The sequence below is a fragment of the Nerophis lumbriciformis genome, linkage group LG04 (assembly GCF_033978685.3).
Source record: "Nerophis lumbriciformis linkage group LG04, RoL_Nlum_v2.1, whole genome shotgun sequence".
In the NCBI taxonomy this organism is placed as follows: domain Eukaryota; kingdom Metazoa; phylum Chordata; class Actinopteri; order Syngnathiformes; family Syngnathidae; genus Nerophis; species Nerophis lumbriciformis.
This window is the reverse complement of record NC_084551.2, coordinates 31,612,501-31,625,900: the sequence shown is the minus strand read 5'-3', so window position 1 is coordinate 31,625,900 and position 13,400 is coordinate 31,612,501. Positions and strand designations below refer to the sequence as shown.

General features: G+C 40.3%; 1 protein-coding gene across 3 annotated transcripts in view; it reads right to left on the bottom strand.

Annotated features, from left to right (window-relative positions):
• Positions 1 to 1,801: 1,801 nt before the first annotated feature.
• Positions 1,802 to 13,400, bottom strand: part of LOC133599631 (myelin-associated glycoprotein) — a 17,230-nt gene continuing 5,631 nt past the window's right edge. For 2 of the 3 annotated variants that reach the window (XM_061952450.1, XM_061952465.1), the window contains 7 exons: positions 11,610 to 11,897; positions 7,442 to 7,693; positions 6,219 to 6,473; positions 6,035 to 6,131; positions 3,032 to 3,108; positions 2,862 to 2,926; positions 1,802 to 2,779 (listed from right to left, as the gene is read on the bottom strand). In XM_061952450.1, coding sequence (XP_061808434.1) covers positions 2,735 to 2,779; positions 2,862 to 2,926; positions 3,032 to 3,108; positions 6,035 to 6,131; positions 6,219 to 6,473; positions 7,442 to 7,693; positions 11,610 to 11,897 — 1,079 coding nt within the window. In that variant the 3' untranslated portion in view covers positions 1,802 to 2,734. Of the gene's footprint in view, positions 2,780 to 2,861; positions 2,927 to 3,031; positions 3,109 to 6,034; positions 6,132 to 6,218; positions 6,474 to 7,441; positions 7,694 to 11,609; positions 11,898 to 12,459; positions 12,562 to 13,400 lie in introns of those variants that run through there. The other variant, XM_061952458.1, reaches the window with a different exon arrangement.

The following is a 13,400-nucleotide window of genomic DNA, read 5'->3' as shown; positions in this document are numbered from 1 at the left end:
CAGAGAAGACATTGCTGGCCCTGACGACACACCACTGGTCAGACCATTAATTACATTGCTGTCTGACTCAGCTGCGCTACACGTGAACCTATACATGAGATGACGTAAAGTGGCAGAGCAGGTGGGGACCCCAATACTGACAAACTTTTGGCTTGCACTGCAGCGCCTTGATGCGCTTAGAAGCAGCCTCATGCTGTCATTGTCAGCCACTATGAGCTTCTTTACACTGGCTTGTTCAAACCAACAAACACCACAGATGGGCAGTATACAGTGGTGGGCAATATGCTTTAAAAAATGTGATCTTCACAGAAACTGAGCACGTTCTGAACTTTCGACATAGCATGTTTGCTTGAGCATATAACTTCAGTCACTGTCTGTAAATATATTTCATATTCATAACAATATGTCCCAAATATTTCATTTCACTGCACACACTAAGTGCAGAACCAGATAGAGAGGAGTCAAAAAAGGCTGACTCTCTGTCTTCTCTACTTCTATCATTATTTTGCTCTTCTTAGCATTGTATATGATGTTAAAACCACTACCATACTTGTCACAGCGCGGGCTCGAACCCGCCTTTCATTGGCAGCTAGTGCTGCCAGCACCTCTGTTGGCAGCACGCCAGGACACGCCCCTGCTCGCGCTGGGTGCTTCACGGCCACGCAACGGCGAAGCTGCAGGCAATCAGCGCACCTGGGACTAATTAAGACGAGCAGCATAAAAACCAGCGGACCCATGGAGCCTACACCGGAACGTAGTTTTTCTTTGCAGTAAGCATCCCGCTGGCTCCCCCTCCCGCGTACTTGCTCTCTCCCTGTTACCTCTTTGTCCCTTGTCTCATGTCCTTTGTGTTCTCCACAGTGTCCTTCCTGTTCCCCGTGATCAAGTTGTGTATCTCAACATCCCTCTGGATTCCGGACTGCCTCCCTCGATCCTCGACCCCTGCTTGGACACGGACCTCGTTGCTTCTCTCCAGCCCCCGACCACTTGCCTGCCCACGGACTACCTCTTTGCCTCGCCCCTCTGGACTGACGAAGGATTCATCCAACACGCACTTACAACAACCCCTGGTAACATTTCCATTATTAATTCTACATCTCGTCTGGCACCACACACTTAGAGTAACATACACCTCCCACACACTCATCAAAGGTATAAATAACCTGTTAACCTGATCTCCGTACGTAACAATACTGTATGCATATTTTCAGAAGCTGTTGAAGACCAGCACGATACGGGCTAAAAATGACCAAATCATCTGCGTACATAAGGTGACTGATGACTAAGTCACCAATCCTACAACCAGTACAAGATGCATTTAACATCAGATAAAAATTATTCATATTAACATTAAAAAGGAACGGTGACAAAATCCCGGCTTGGCGCACACCATTGCTCACATGGAAAGAAGCTGATAACATATTCCACCATCTTACTGTCATTGTCTGATGAGAATACGAATACTAATAGATTCTGATTAAAAACCCAGGGACACCACTTTTAGATCATTTTTAAAATAACTTATCATGATTAACTCTATTGAATGCTTTAAAAGCATCAATAAAGCATATAAACATTGTGGAATACTGTGTTATATTTACAGTATCTAAAATCTCCTTTAGTTCAACACTGTAGAAAGTATACCCATATTCAAGTACTGTAAGGGGAAAGTTGTGTGGCTATGAGCAAGTACTTTATGCCTTATTACGTCTCTTTTAAAAGCCAAGAGTGCTCAAACAAGTGTACTTGACGATTGTGAGTGTGCTCAAAGTATTGAGTCATTCTGCTTGGATCTGTCAAAATTTTATTCAAGAGTGTTGAAATACAGATTGGATTTTTGATAAGGCAGCCTACTAACAAATAAGTAATGCAAGTACAGCAATCACAAAGTTATTTACAAATAATGATAATACATGTTTATATATACAGTAATTGTGTTGGTATTCAAAGAAACTTATACCTCCATCCATCCATCCCATCCATCTTCTTCCGCTTCATCTCATATAATAAAATCATGCAAACCATTGCCTTGTATTATGATTTTTTTCCCCTATATTTAAAACACTTCCTTGGGGTCTACATAACATGCAATGGCAGTTTGTTGGTCCAAATGTTGCATAGTTTTATTTTTTCTGCAGACCGTTTTCCAGCTGCTTTCTGACCGTCACTTCAGGATGCGCTGTTTTGTGGGCGGTTTTATTGACATGGTTCCACTTAGACGGCAACTTTTCCCCGTCAGCCACGTTGTAGTTTTTAGCGCTTCCATAGCAAACCTACTGACATATATAAGTGAGAACTATACGCTGCTTTGTATTAGTAATGGCAACAGCGGAGGATGCATGTGCATGCACGAGCCAGTCTGCCCCACAACACGAGGATAGAAGAAAAGAAGGAACTACAATGGCGGACTCGTGCAAAGCACTTTGGATACATTTCTACCATATATGGCGATATCCGCTGACGTCACAATTCGGAAAAATGTCACAAATTAGGACAATTTCCAGAATGCTCGTTTGGAGGAAGTATGAAGGAAGACACGATTGTTTTATAAATATCCCTGCCATGCCTCTATGGTTTGATTTCACATTTTTGTTACTTATGCAGATTTCAGATACACAAAAACAGGTACCAAAAGGTAAATAAGTTCCCCTTTAATTGGGAACGTAAGACAAAAATAATATATTTGCACAAAATAATGCTATAATAATAATGACATCATAGTCAAGGGTCCATTTTACAGGTTGCTGTAAATTGCATTGCAGTCTGCAGTCCACTCAACCTGTGAGGAAAATTAAAGTTAATTATCTCCACAATGATCAAAATAACAGACCGCGTTACTACATCCTGTAACATGTTCACACCTCTCCCAAGTTTCCATAGGTATGATCACTGTACATGCTTGTCTGACCGCACGACGCCTTTTTCCCAAGACGAGAACGAACATTGAGACACACACACGGGCTTTGAGAGTTGCAGAACATGTTAAAATCATCACAAGATGTAACAAAGAATGACACAGAGCATTTCTACCTTGCTCCTTTTGTGACAGTTTGAAGGGGAGCCACAGTTTTCTGGGCCTGCAGAGCAGATATGTTGCTTGTTCGCCCACTAGTGGGAGAAAAAAGGAAGTCATTGAGGAACTCCATAACACTGCCAGGATGGGTACTCTTTTACATGTGAACCTGTACGGTAATTTAGGACCAAAAAAAATAAATTAATAGCCACAAAAAATTAAGCAATATTTGAAGCGCAGTTTGTGCCATAAAAAAATTATTTTGCGCTGATTGGGCATTTTCAATTTTTATCGGCAATGCTTTACGGTACTGTTTATTTATTTATTTATTTTTTTGTACAGAATGTCCCCTAATCAGTCAATCATATCTTTGCATTCCAGGCCTATTGTGACTCTAAATACTGAGACAATGAAAAAACGAGAAAAACGAAGCACGTAACAGAATGATTCAGCGATACGCAAAAAACAACAAACGAGTGAGGAGATACGGAGAGGGAGAGAAAGGACTGGTTTGTGCCATAAAATGTTTTATTTTGCGCTAATTTGGCATCTTAAACTTTTTACCGGCAATGCTTTTATATGCTTTACGGCAGCGGTCCCCAACCTCTTTTGCAAGACGGACCGGTTTAGTATAGGCATTAATTTTAGGGACCGGCTTTCTACTTGTGGCAGATAAATACAGCAAAAATAAGTGCATGAAAAATACAATTCACTATAACGCTGAATTAGTGGGAGCCCTGGGCTTGTTTCTTTGCAATGAGATGCAGATGGAAATCAGCTTTTGGCTACAATCTGTCACATTTATATTTTATATGTTCATTAATGTGCATTGAATCATGTCACAGTTATAATAAATATAACAAATAAAACAACTTCCTATGAGTAGTGGTATTGCACATCTATAAACAAGCTTATTGATGTGTCTAGTGGGACGGGCGAAAGTTAAGTCGGAGAAAATGCAATCGTTTATAAATTATTTAATGTTTCTCTGCGGCCCGGTAGCAAATGCGTCACGGACCGGTTCCGATCCCCAGACCGGTGGTTGGGGACCACTGCTTTACGGTACTGTTTATGTCCACTAAACCAGCCAATCAAATATTGAGACAGGGGAAAAAACAAGAAAAACTAAGCATGTAACTGAGCGATTCAGTGATACGGAAAAACAACAAACGAGTGAGGAGATACGGAGAGGGAGAGAAAAGACTGGTTTAAGCCATAACATTTTTTATTTTGCGCTGATTGGGCATCTTCAATTTTTTTTAACGGCAATACTTTGTATATGCTTTACGGTACTGTTTTATTTTATACATTTTTTTGATACAGAATGTCCACTAACCAGCCAATCAAATACTGAGACAGGGAAAACACAAGAAAAACGAAGCACGTAACAGAATGATTCAGTGATACGGAAAAAACCACAAACAAGTGAGGAGGTACGGAGAGGGAGAGAAAGAACTGCTGCTTACTGAGGTGAAGTATGTTTTGAACTTTGATATTCCAGAAAATGTCGCTTCAGATATAAATTACATCACTTTTGGGCCGTAATTAGAGCTGAAACGAAATACAAACAAACAAAATATATTCGAGGAATTGTCGCTGCCTCGAGGCGTTCAAAACATTTTTTTTACGGCATTTTAATTTAATAAACAGTAGTCAGAGCTCACGTTTCGCATAGCGTGTTTACGTCAGATCATACGCCCCCTGCACTGCACAACACCGCTCTTTTAAATACGCTGGAGTTTAGAAAATGTTTTCGCCGACATAACTCGCAATGGCTGACGCCGCAGAAAGCAGTGGACAAGAGCCATAGCAAAATGAGGGAATTAAGAAGTGACAAAAGCTGTCTGAGGTGTGGGAACACACTGTAGCACCTGTCGATAAAGCATCCGATTAAAGGACGTCCAGAGGCGAGGTAAGTCATCTATTATCAAATGTAAACGCAAAAGTTGTGTCAGTAAAATAAATGTTATTCATTATGATAACCAGGATGTGTTCTCTCACTCCCGCGAAGTCATCAAATGCCGCCAAAAGGTGTTGAAAACTAACAACGCAACCAGAGTTGTCGTGTTCATTTAGCCTTTCTTTAGTAACCACGCGAAAGTAGTCGTGCAAAGTTATTCAGGTCATGCAACCACATGCTACTTGGAAAGCTTGCACCTTCACCCACTATGGTCTCTGTAGAATGTTTATGCGGTCACACCACACAGCACGTAGGGCTGTGAGCGCACCTGTTTTTATTAGCACACACACATTGGCACAATCAACCACGGACGCATTTCAGCTGTTTGTGTCAGCCTTCAATAATGAAAACAGGCGTTTAGGAAATAAAACACAATTAGGCTAAAACGCAATAATTGAGGGCACATCTTAACATGTATAATTAAGCCTTAATTAAGCAAAAATATGATTTATTTGATTACTCGAGTAATCGTTCGGGATATTCGATAGATTACTCCATCCATCCATCCATCCATCCATCTTCTTCCGCTTATCCGAGGTCGGGTCGCGGGGGCAGCAGCCCAAGCAGGGAAGCCCAGACTTCCCTCTCCCCAGCCACTTCGTCCAGCTCCTCCCGGGGGACCCCGAGGCGTTCCCAGGCCAGCCGGGAGACATAGTCTTCCCAACATGTCCTGGGTCTTCCTCGTGGCCTCCTACCGGTCGGACGTGCCCTAAACAACTCCCTAGGGAGGCGCTCGGGTGGCATCCTGACTAGATGCCCGAACCACCTCATCTGGCTCCTCTCGATGTGGAGGAGCAGCGGCTTTACTTTGAGCTCTCCCCGGATGACAGAGCTTCTCACCCTATCTCTAAGGGAGAGCCCCGCCACCCGGCGGAGGAAACTCATTTCGGCCGCTTGTACCCGTGATCTTGTCCTTTTGGTCATAACCCAAAGCTCATGACCATAGGTGAGGATGGAAACGTAGATCGACCGGTAAATTGAGAGCTTTGCCTTCCGGATAGAAGAGATAGATTACTCGATTACTAAAATATTCGATAGCTGCAGCTCTCGCCGTAACTTACCATTTTTTCGCCATCACTATTATGACAATTATCACCATCATCACCCCAACTGCTCCAGCTGCACTGATAATATAAATATAAAGATCTGGCATTTTTCCTGTAAAAGAAAAAAAAACAGACAATAATGTGAAACATTGTGGATACCACTCATAATTCAAACCAAACGTTCTTCCAAACTTTTTACCAGCTAAAGTGATGTTGACGCGTGCACTGCCTACTCTGTTCTTCACCACACAGTAGACCAAGCCAAAAGAAGGCAAAAGTGTCTGCAGAGTCACGTTGGTAAGTGGCTTTTGTATCTCTACTTCGGGTTCTGGTAGAGCGGTGCCGTTGGGAAGCAGAAAGTGGACACTGCTGGGGGGGTTGGACTCTGCAATGCACACACACTTGACCATATTTCGCTCTGAGGAACAGGAAGAAGCTTTAATAACAGGGGCATCTATAAAAAAAGGAAAGATTTTTACAACCAGCCCATATTGATCAGCAAACGTGTTTATGTACTGCTGTGTTTTTCAACCACTGTGCCGCGGCAGACTAGTGTGCCGTGAGATACAGTCTGATGTGCCGTGTGAGAATATGTAATTTCACCTAATTGGGTTAAAAATATTTTTTGCACACCAGTAATTATAATTCGCAATTAATGTGCCGTTGTTGAGTGTCTGTATAGCGCAGGTGGCTAATTGCTTTGTTGTTGTCGGGAACATGGTTTGTCGGGATCACAATATGCAGACCACAGCGGGAGGCAGCGTGCAGGTAAAAAGGTATCTAATGCTTAAACCAAAAATAAACAAAAGGCGAGTGCCGCTAAGAAAAGGCATTGAAGCTTAGGGAAGGCTATGCAAAACGAAACTAAAACCGAACTGGCTGCAAAGTAAACAAAACACAAAATGCTGGACGACAGCAAAGACTTACAGCGTGTGGAGCAGCAGACGGCGTCCACAAAGTGCATCCGAACATGACATGACAATCAACAATGTCCCCACGTAGAAGGATAGCGTCCGCACAACTTAGATAGTCTTGATTGCTAAAACAAAGCAGGTGCGGAGAATAGCTCTCAAGGAAGACATGAATCTGCGACAGAAAAATACCAACAAAACAGGAAAAAAAACACCAAAGACAAGACATAAATCACTACACACAGGAAAACACCAAAAAAACTCCAAATAAGTCACAGCGTGATGTGACAGGTCATGACAGTACTTTGAGACAAAAGCTATAGTGATGCATGGTTGGTTATGGTTTAAATTCATATCCAACAATTGCAAGAACGACTTTTTACTGTCAATATCGGTTACTGAGTTTAGTTTTTGAATGATTTCTGCTTGTGGTGTGCCTCAGGATTTTTTCAATGAAAAGAATGTGCCTCGGCTCAAAAAAGGTTGAAAAACACTGATGTTCTGTACGTACATGCCACATCAAGCTGCAATGGCCCTGATTGAGTTTTCCCAATGACGTTGATGGCAGTACAGTAAAGGACACCCATGTGTCTGGACACATTAAGCAGATTGAAGGAGGGCCCTCTGTAAAGGCGAGCACCCAGGTCGTCGTGCCACTCGTAGCTGCTGGCAGGAGGGTTCGCGTCACAGCTGCATTTCAGGCGCACGTCATCTCCCTCCTTGACGTCCACTTTGTATTCAACTTTGACATCCACAGGTGCATCTGAAATGAAACACACAGACAGCTGATCGAAACACTTTTACTGTCTCAATTCTTCCCATTGCCTTACTTAAAACTAGTGCGAACAAATCCCTCCAGGAATTCTCGATGTCGCGATCTCGGCAATACGCGACAATTTGTCATGGCCAGGGCATATTCCAGGGCAGCTGCAATCATTCACCGGCAATCTACGCACCTGCCGCTAATGAGAGGTCCTGCCTTCAAAATCCTGCTGAACCTGCTATCCGGCGCGAGAACGTAATCATCTGTTATCGTAGTAAGCATCCCGTGTCTGTCTTCCCTCCCCCGTACTTGATCTCTCTCCGTGTCTTCCCAGTTCCCGTGCCTGATCTCCCTTGTGTCTTCCCGCAGTGCTTCCCGTGTCTTCCGTGATCGAGCTGTGTGCCTCGACTCCCCCTTTGGACTTTGGACTGCCTCCCTCAAACCTCGACCCCCGCTTTGGACATGGACCTCTTGACGCCTCTCTCAGCCCCACGGACCTCCCGCTTGTCTCACGGACCTTCTTCTGCCTAGCCCCTTTGGACTTGTCCGCATCCTCACTCAACACTCAGGGTAAACACTCAACAAGTAATTCCCACACATAGTCTCACACCACACACCCCTTTTGGATTAGTCACACTCCATTCTCTTGTTTAGTTTATATTCATAGTATTGGTTGTTATTATATATATTCATTAATATATATATATATATATATATATATATATATATATATATATATATATATATATATATAATAAATACATAGAGCAACATTGCCCCCTTGTGGTTCTGTGCCATCTCACTCCCTCCTAAAACATAACACAATGTACCCAATCCCAGTGAAATATGCGCAACCACGCAACTTTGTCTAATTCCCACAACTTCCCCGCACATTTTGGACAATCAGCGTCATCTTCTCCAATTTGTCTCTGAGCGGCGCATCAGCTGTCTAATAGAAATGTAAGTTGTTAATATTTGTTTCTTTTGTTGACGAAGCCAGAACAACAATGTGTAACAATGGGGGCTGTCAAAATTAACCAGTTAACTCGTTTGATTAATCACAAAAAACTATAATGAACACACTTAGATTAGTCGTGCAATTTACTTTAAACCAGGGGTAAAGGTTTTATCCGGCCCGCTTGCTGAGTTTGCCAAGTATTAAAATTAACTGCTTTTTTTTTTTAATGAAAGAAACTGCTGTTGTAAATCTGTCCACTGGATGTCACAATAGCAGTTCTGTTAGGCAAGCAAACGGTTTATACCGGGGCCAAGCAAGAGGTACGCAATAAAGGGTGACTGTGGCTCCTCCTCGACCCACCAAAGGAGGTATTATATATATACAGTGTTAGGATTAACGCGTTACAAAGTAACGCGTTACTTGACTGTAGAGAACATCCTGGGAACTGTTTGTTCCACCCTGATTACAACAAATTGGAGAAATGTATTGACAGGACCAGTGTTGGGACTAACGCGTTACTGTGACACCGTTAGTTTCGGCAGTAACTAGTAATCTAACGCGTTATTTTTCATATTCAGTAACTCAGTTACCGTTACTACATGATGCGTTACTGCGTTATTTGACGTTATTTTTTATGTAGTATCGGCTAGAAACAGAAGATCTGAGTGTGTTTTATTGCAGCGCTGCGGTGTCTTCCTTCTGAATCTCTTGTGTTACAAGGAAGAGGCGCTGTGTGTGTGTCTGGGTGTGGGGAGGGAGGGAGGGAGGGAGGGGTGGAGACGGAGAGAGCGAGAGAGTTATGATAAACGTGAATGTGTCGCCAGGCTCAGCTTTTTATCGATAGATTTATCAGATTTAATTTTTTATTATCTATAGAAGGGGTGTCAAAAGTGTGCCCCGAAGGCCATCAGCTAATGTTTTAAAGGCCCATGGCACATTCTAAAAATACTATTAAAATAAACAAAAACATAAAAGTGTAATGTTATTATGAATTATTGACCTATCCAAGGTTCCAATTACTTCACATCAAATATTCCACTTTGAAAAATATTTTTGGTGGAAGATTTTGCATATTTTGTGTGTTTGCCATTAAAAACATTAGGCTTTGTGTATGTAAAGTTAAAGTTAAAGTACTTCCTTGGTTTACAGCTATGTTGCTGTTAGTTACTTACTTACCGGTATGTATGTTATGTTGCAGCTATTTAAAATAGTTTTGTCAATTTGTTCTGGCCTGAAATAATTTGGCGCTTTGAAACATATCTTTGTCTTTGTAACTGAGATACTTTTGAAATAAAGTAACTAGTAACTGTAACTAGTTGCTGGTTTTCAGTAACTAACCCAACACTGTTTATACCTAGAAGAGTTTACATGTTGTGTTTTTTGTTCAATCCCAGAAAGACTGTGATTTAAAGTTTAATCCTGGCTTTGTAGGTGCACTGAGATGAAGTCTAAGCTCATTCTGTTTTTGAAGCTGCACTAATTTCCTCAGAATTTTCAACAAACTTGAAATGTTTTGTCCAGAGGATTATTTGTGATTTGTACATTTTTCAGAATGTGCTTGTTCTATTTTTGGCCAAAGTAAAACAAAGAAAACAACCTGGAATTCTCATTGTCATCCCATTGGGTTGAGTTTTTTCTAGCCCTGATGTGGGATCTGAGCCGAGGATGTCGTTGGGGCTTGTGCAGCCCTTTGAGACACTTATGATTAAGGGCTATATAAATAACAATAACTTTGATTGATTGATGATTGGTTGATAGAACAAAGCTGGTCTTTTAAGCTTGTGCGCGGAGTATTACGCCTCTTAAGTGAGTAACATTAGGAGCACAATCCATTTGGAAAAAGTCGCTGTGATACTGCTCATTTCTTGGACGCTAATCGCTAGCTAGCTTAAATGCTAACATTAATACAAGACCCCTTACCTCATTACAAACAACGTCCGTTTAACCTTTCGTATTTAACACTCTAAAACCCTTACAATTAAAACAGAAAAAAAATGAACATATTTAAAAACTCCAATAATAACAGAACTGCCAAGGAAAGTATATACCGTATTTTTCGGACTATAAGCCACAGTTGTTTTCATAGTTTGGCTGGGCTCCAGTGCGATTTATATATGTTTTTTTCCTTCTTTATTATGCATTTTCGGCAGGTGCGACTTATACTCCAGTGCGACTTATACTACGAAAAATGCGGTATTGTGTGTGTGTTGCTTGTTTATTTAAACTAAAACTTGGTTAAATGATTTCAGTGTGATACATACTTTTTGAGCACATTTAACAATATGGTAAAAATAATTAGAATTTGGGTCAGAATAATTGTGACGTGAATTTTTTTAAATCGCCACATGCCGAGTTGTGTTTGTATTTGTATTGAGTGCATATGCATGCACATACACTAATGTATTAATGAATCAACCATGCTATAGGAATAGGTCACTGTTCAAACACCACTCCACAAAAGAACACTTGATGTAAAAGCCGTTTGGTTAGAATAAACTTTATCATACTCAATAATCCTTATTTTAACGCGGGTGTATGTTTAGGTGTTTAATAACACAATATTATTGTGGCTAAAATCTCTTAAATGCTTGGACGAAAGGTGGTGACAAAAGCACTTGAGTATAATTTTCCACTGGGAGATCAATAAGGTCAATTTGAGTCTCATTAATAGTACACTTACTAATTTTTTTTTTTTTATTTAACAATAATTTCACGTTTTGTTTATATTTATCATGTTGTAATGTTATTATCACTTGATTACTGTTATTTCTGACATAACGCATCAAAATCTGAGTAGTGATTGTGATTTTATGAAATTACTTACTAAATTAATTATTGCATAATAATCGTGATAATCAGGAATCCATGATTATTAATCAGACTACAATGATACAGTCTTAGTGTTTAAAAAAAAAAACTTTCTGTGGATGCTCCAGCCAGCCAAGCAATTATACTTACATTTGATGTTTAGGGGGCGGGATTCTTTCTGTTGCTGTCCTCCCTTGTATGTCACAGAACATTCCACATGCTTGTCCTTGTTGTTAGCATGGGGAGTAAAAGTCAAGGTGGAAGTAGCTTTCCATTGACCATTGGTCAGCACTTGTGCTTCATATTGTTGTTGTCCAGAGCAACTCCAGGAGAAGACCGGGGGAGATGCGGGGCATGAGTGTGTGACAGAACAGGATGCAATCATGTTGTTATTGTCCGTTTCTTCCTTCACAGTCATATTGACAGATCTTAGGTCACCTGGGAAAACATTGAATTCTTAATTTGATTCATAACCTCCATCAACAACATCATAAAACAAGTGTTCTAATGCAGACACTTTATTCATGTTATCACCACTAGGATTTAGACTTCAATGGTGTTTTTAAAAAAACTATTATTCCTGAAATATAACTTAAAACGCAACATCTGAAATAAGTGAGAGTGTAGCTCATTAATAGATAAACTCCACAATAATGTGTTTTACTTTTTGGTGTTTTATGTAACGCTACCAAAGAAGGGCACCAGCGTTGACAGAGGACACGTGTGACGATAACCATAGAACAAGAAATGGAAGTTAATGTGATTAAACATTGGAAGGGGGCTTACAGTTCAGCAACTTAAATAGTGTCACGACTTGGACTATGGTGCAGTTTCCTGCATGGATTGTTTTCCCGGAATGCAAATGAACTGCACCGGACATGGCGTGAAGGTAAATACATGATCTAATTTCTACAATAAAAAGTGTAAACAAAAGGCGCGCACAAGGCGGAGAAACAAAAAATACGTCAACTCATAAACTGAACTAAACAAAAACACTTACGGTGACGTGAGCAGAGCAGCATGAACTATGAACAAGCATGGAAAGTCAATAATCGTGGCATGAAGTGAGCAAACAGCAGAAACTATGGAATGGCATGAAACAATGACGCCAGGACGACTAACTCAAAATGACAGGCTTAAATAGTCTCTTCATGATTAAAAACAGGTGCGTGAGTCCAACACGTGAGACAGGTGAAACTAATGGGTCGCCATGGTGACAAAACAAGGGTGCACAAAAACAGGAACTATGGAGTCCAGAAGTAACAGAACACAACTAAACAAAACCTGATCACAAAACATGACAAATAGGACATCATCTTTTAACCGAAAAGACAGTGTAAGTTTAATGTAGTTTAAAACATCTCGCGTAAGGACTATAGCATATAAATAATAGGAGTTAAAAAAGTGGAGGAATGATCTGGAATAAAATCTAATTTTAATGTAGGTGCAATCCTACCGGTGAAAAAATGCACATGGAGGCATCTGAAAATAATATCTCTTATTTGTTTTAATGATATTTTAAATGTAAAGGCAATGCAAATGCAAAGTAAATATTGTTGAGTGCCTATATTTCTATTAGTGCTGCCAACGATGAATTTTTTATAAGTAGATTAATCACAATTGGCATTTTTGAATAATCGTGATTAATCACAGTAAATTACTTGCCGAGTGTATATAAACAAAAAAAAAAGACCCCGATATTTTGCCACAAAAACAATTTTTGACATAAAAATACTTTTTTTTTTATAATGTTTTACTTGAATGCACATTATTAATTTGCTCACAACTTGATAACAGTTTTACTCACTGATGTATTAACAACTCACACTGCCTTTTGGGTAAACATCCACATTCAAGGTAAAGGAGTATGCACCTTATTCTGTAAATAATCAGTCTTTATATATGATTTATTAATTAATTTTTTTTCTTCTGATTAATCAC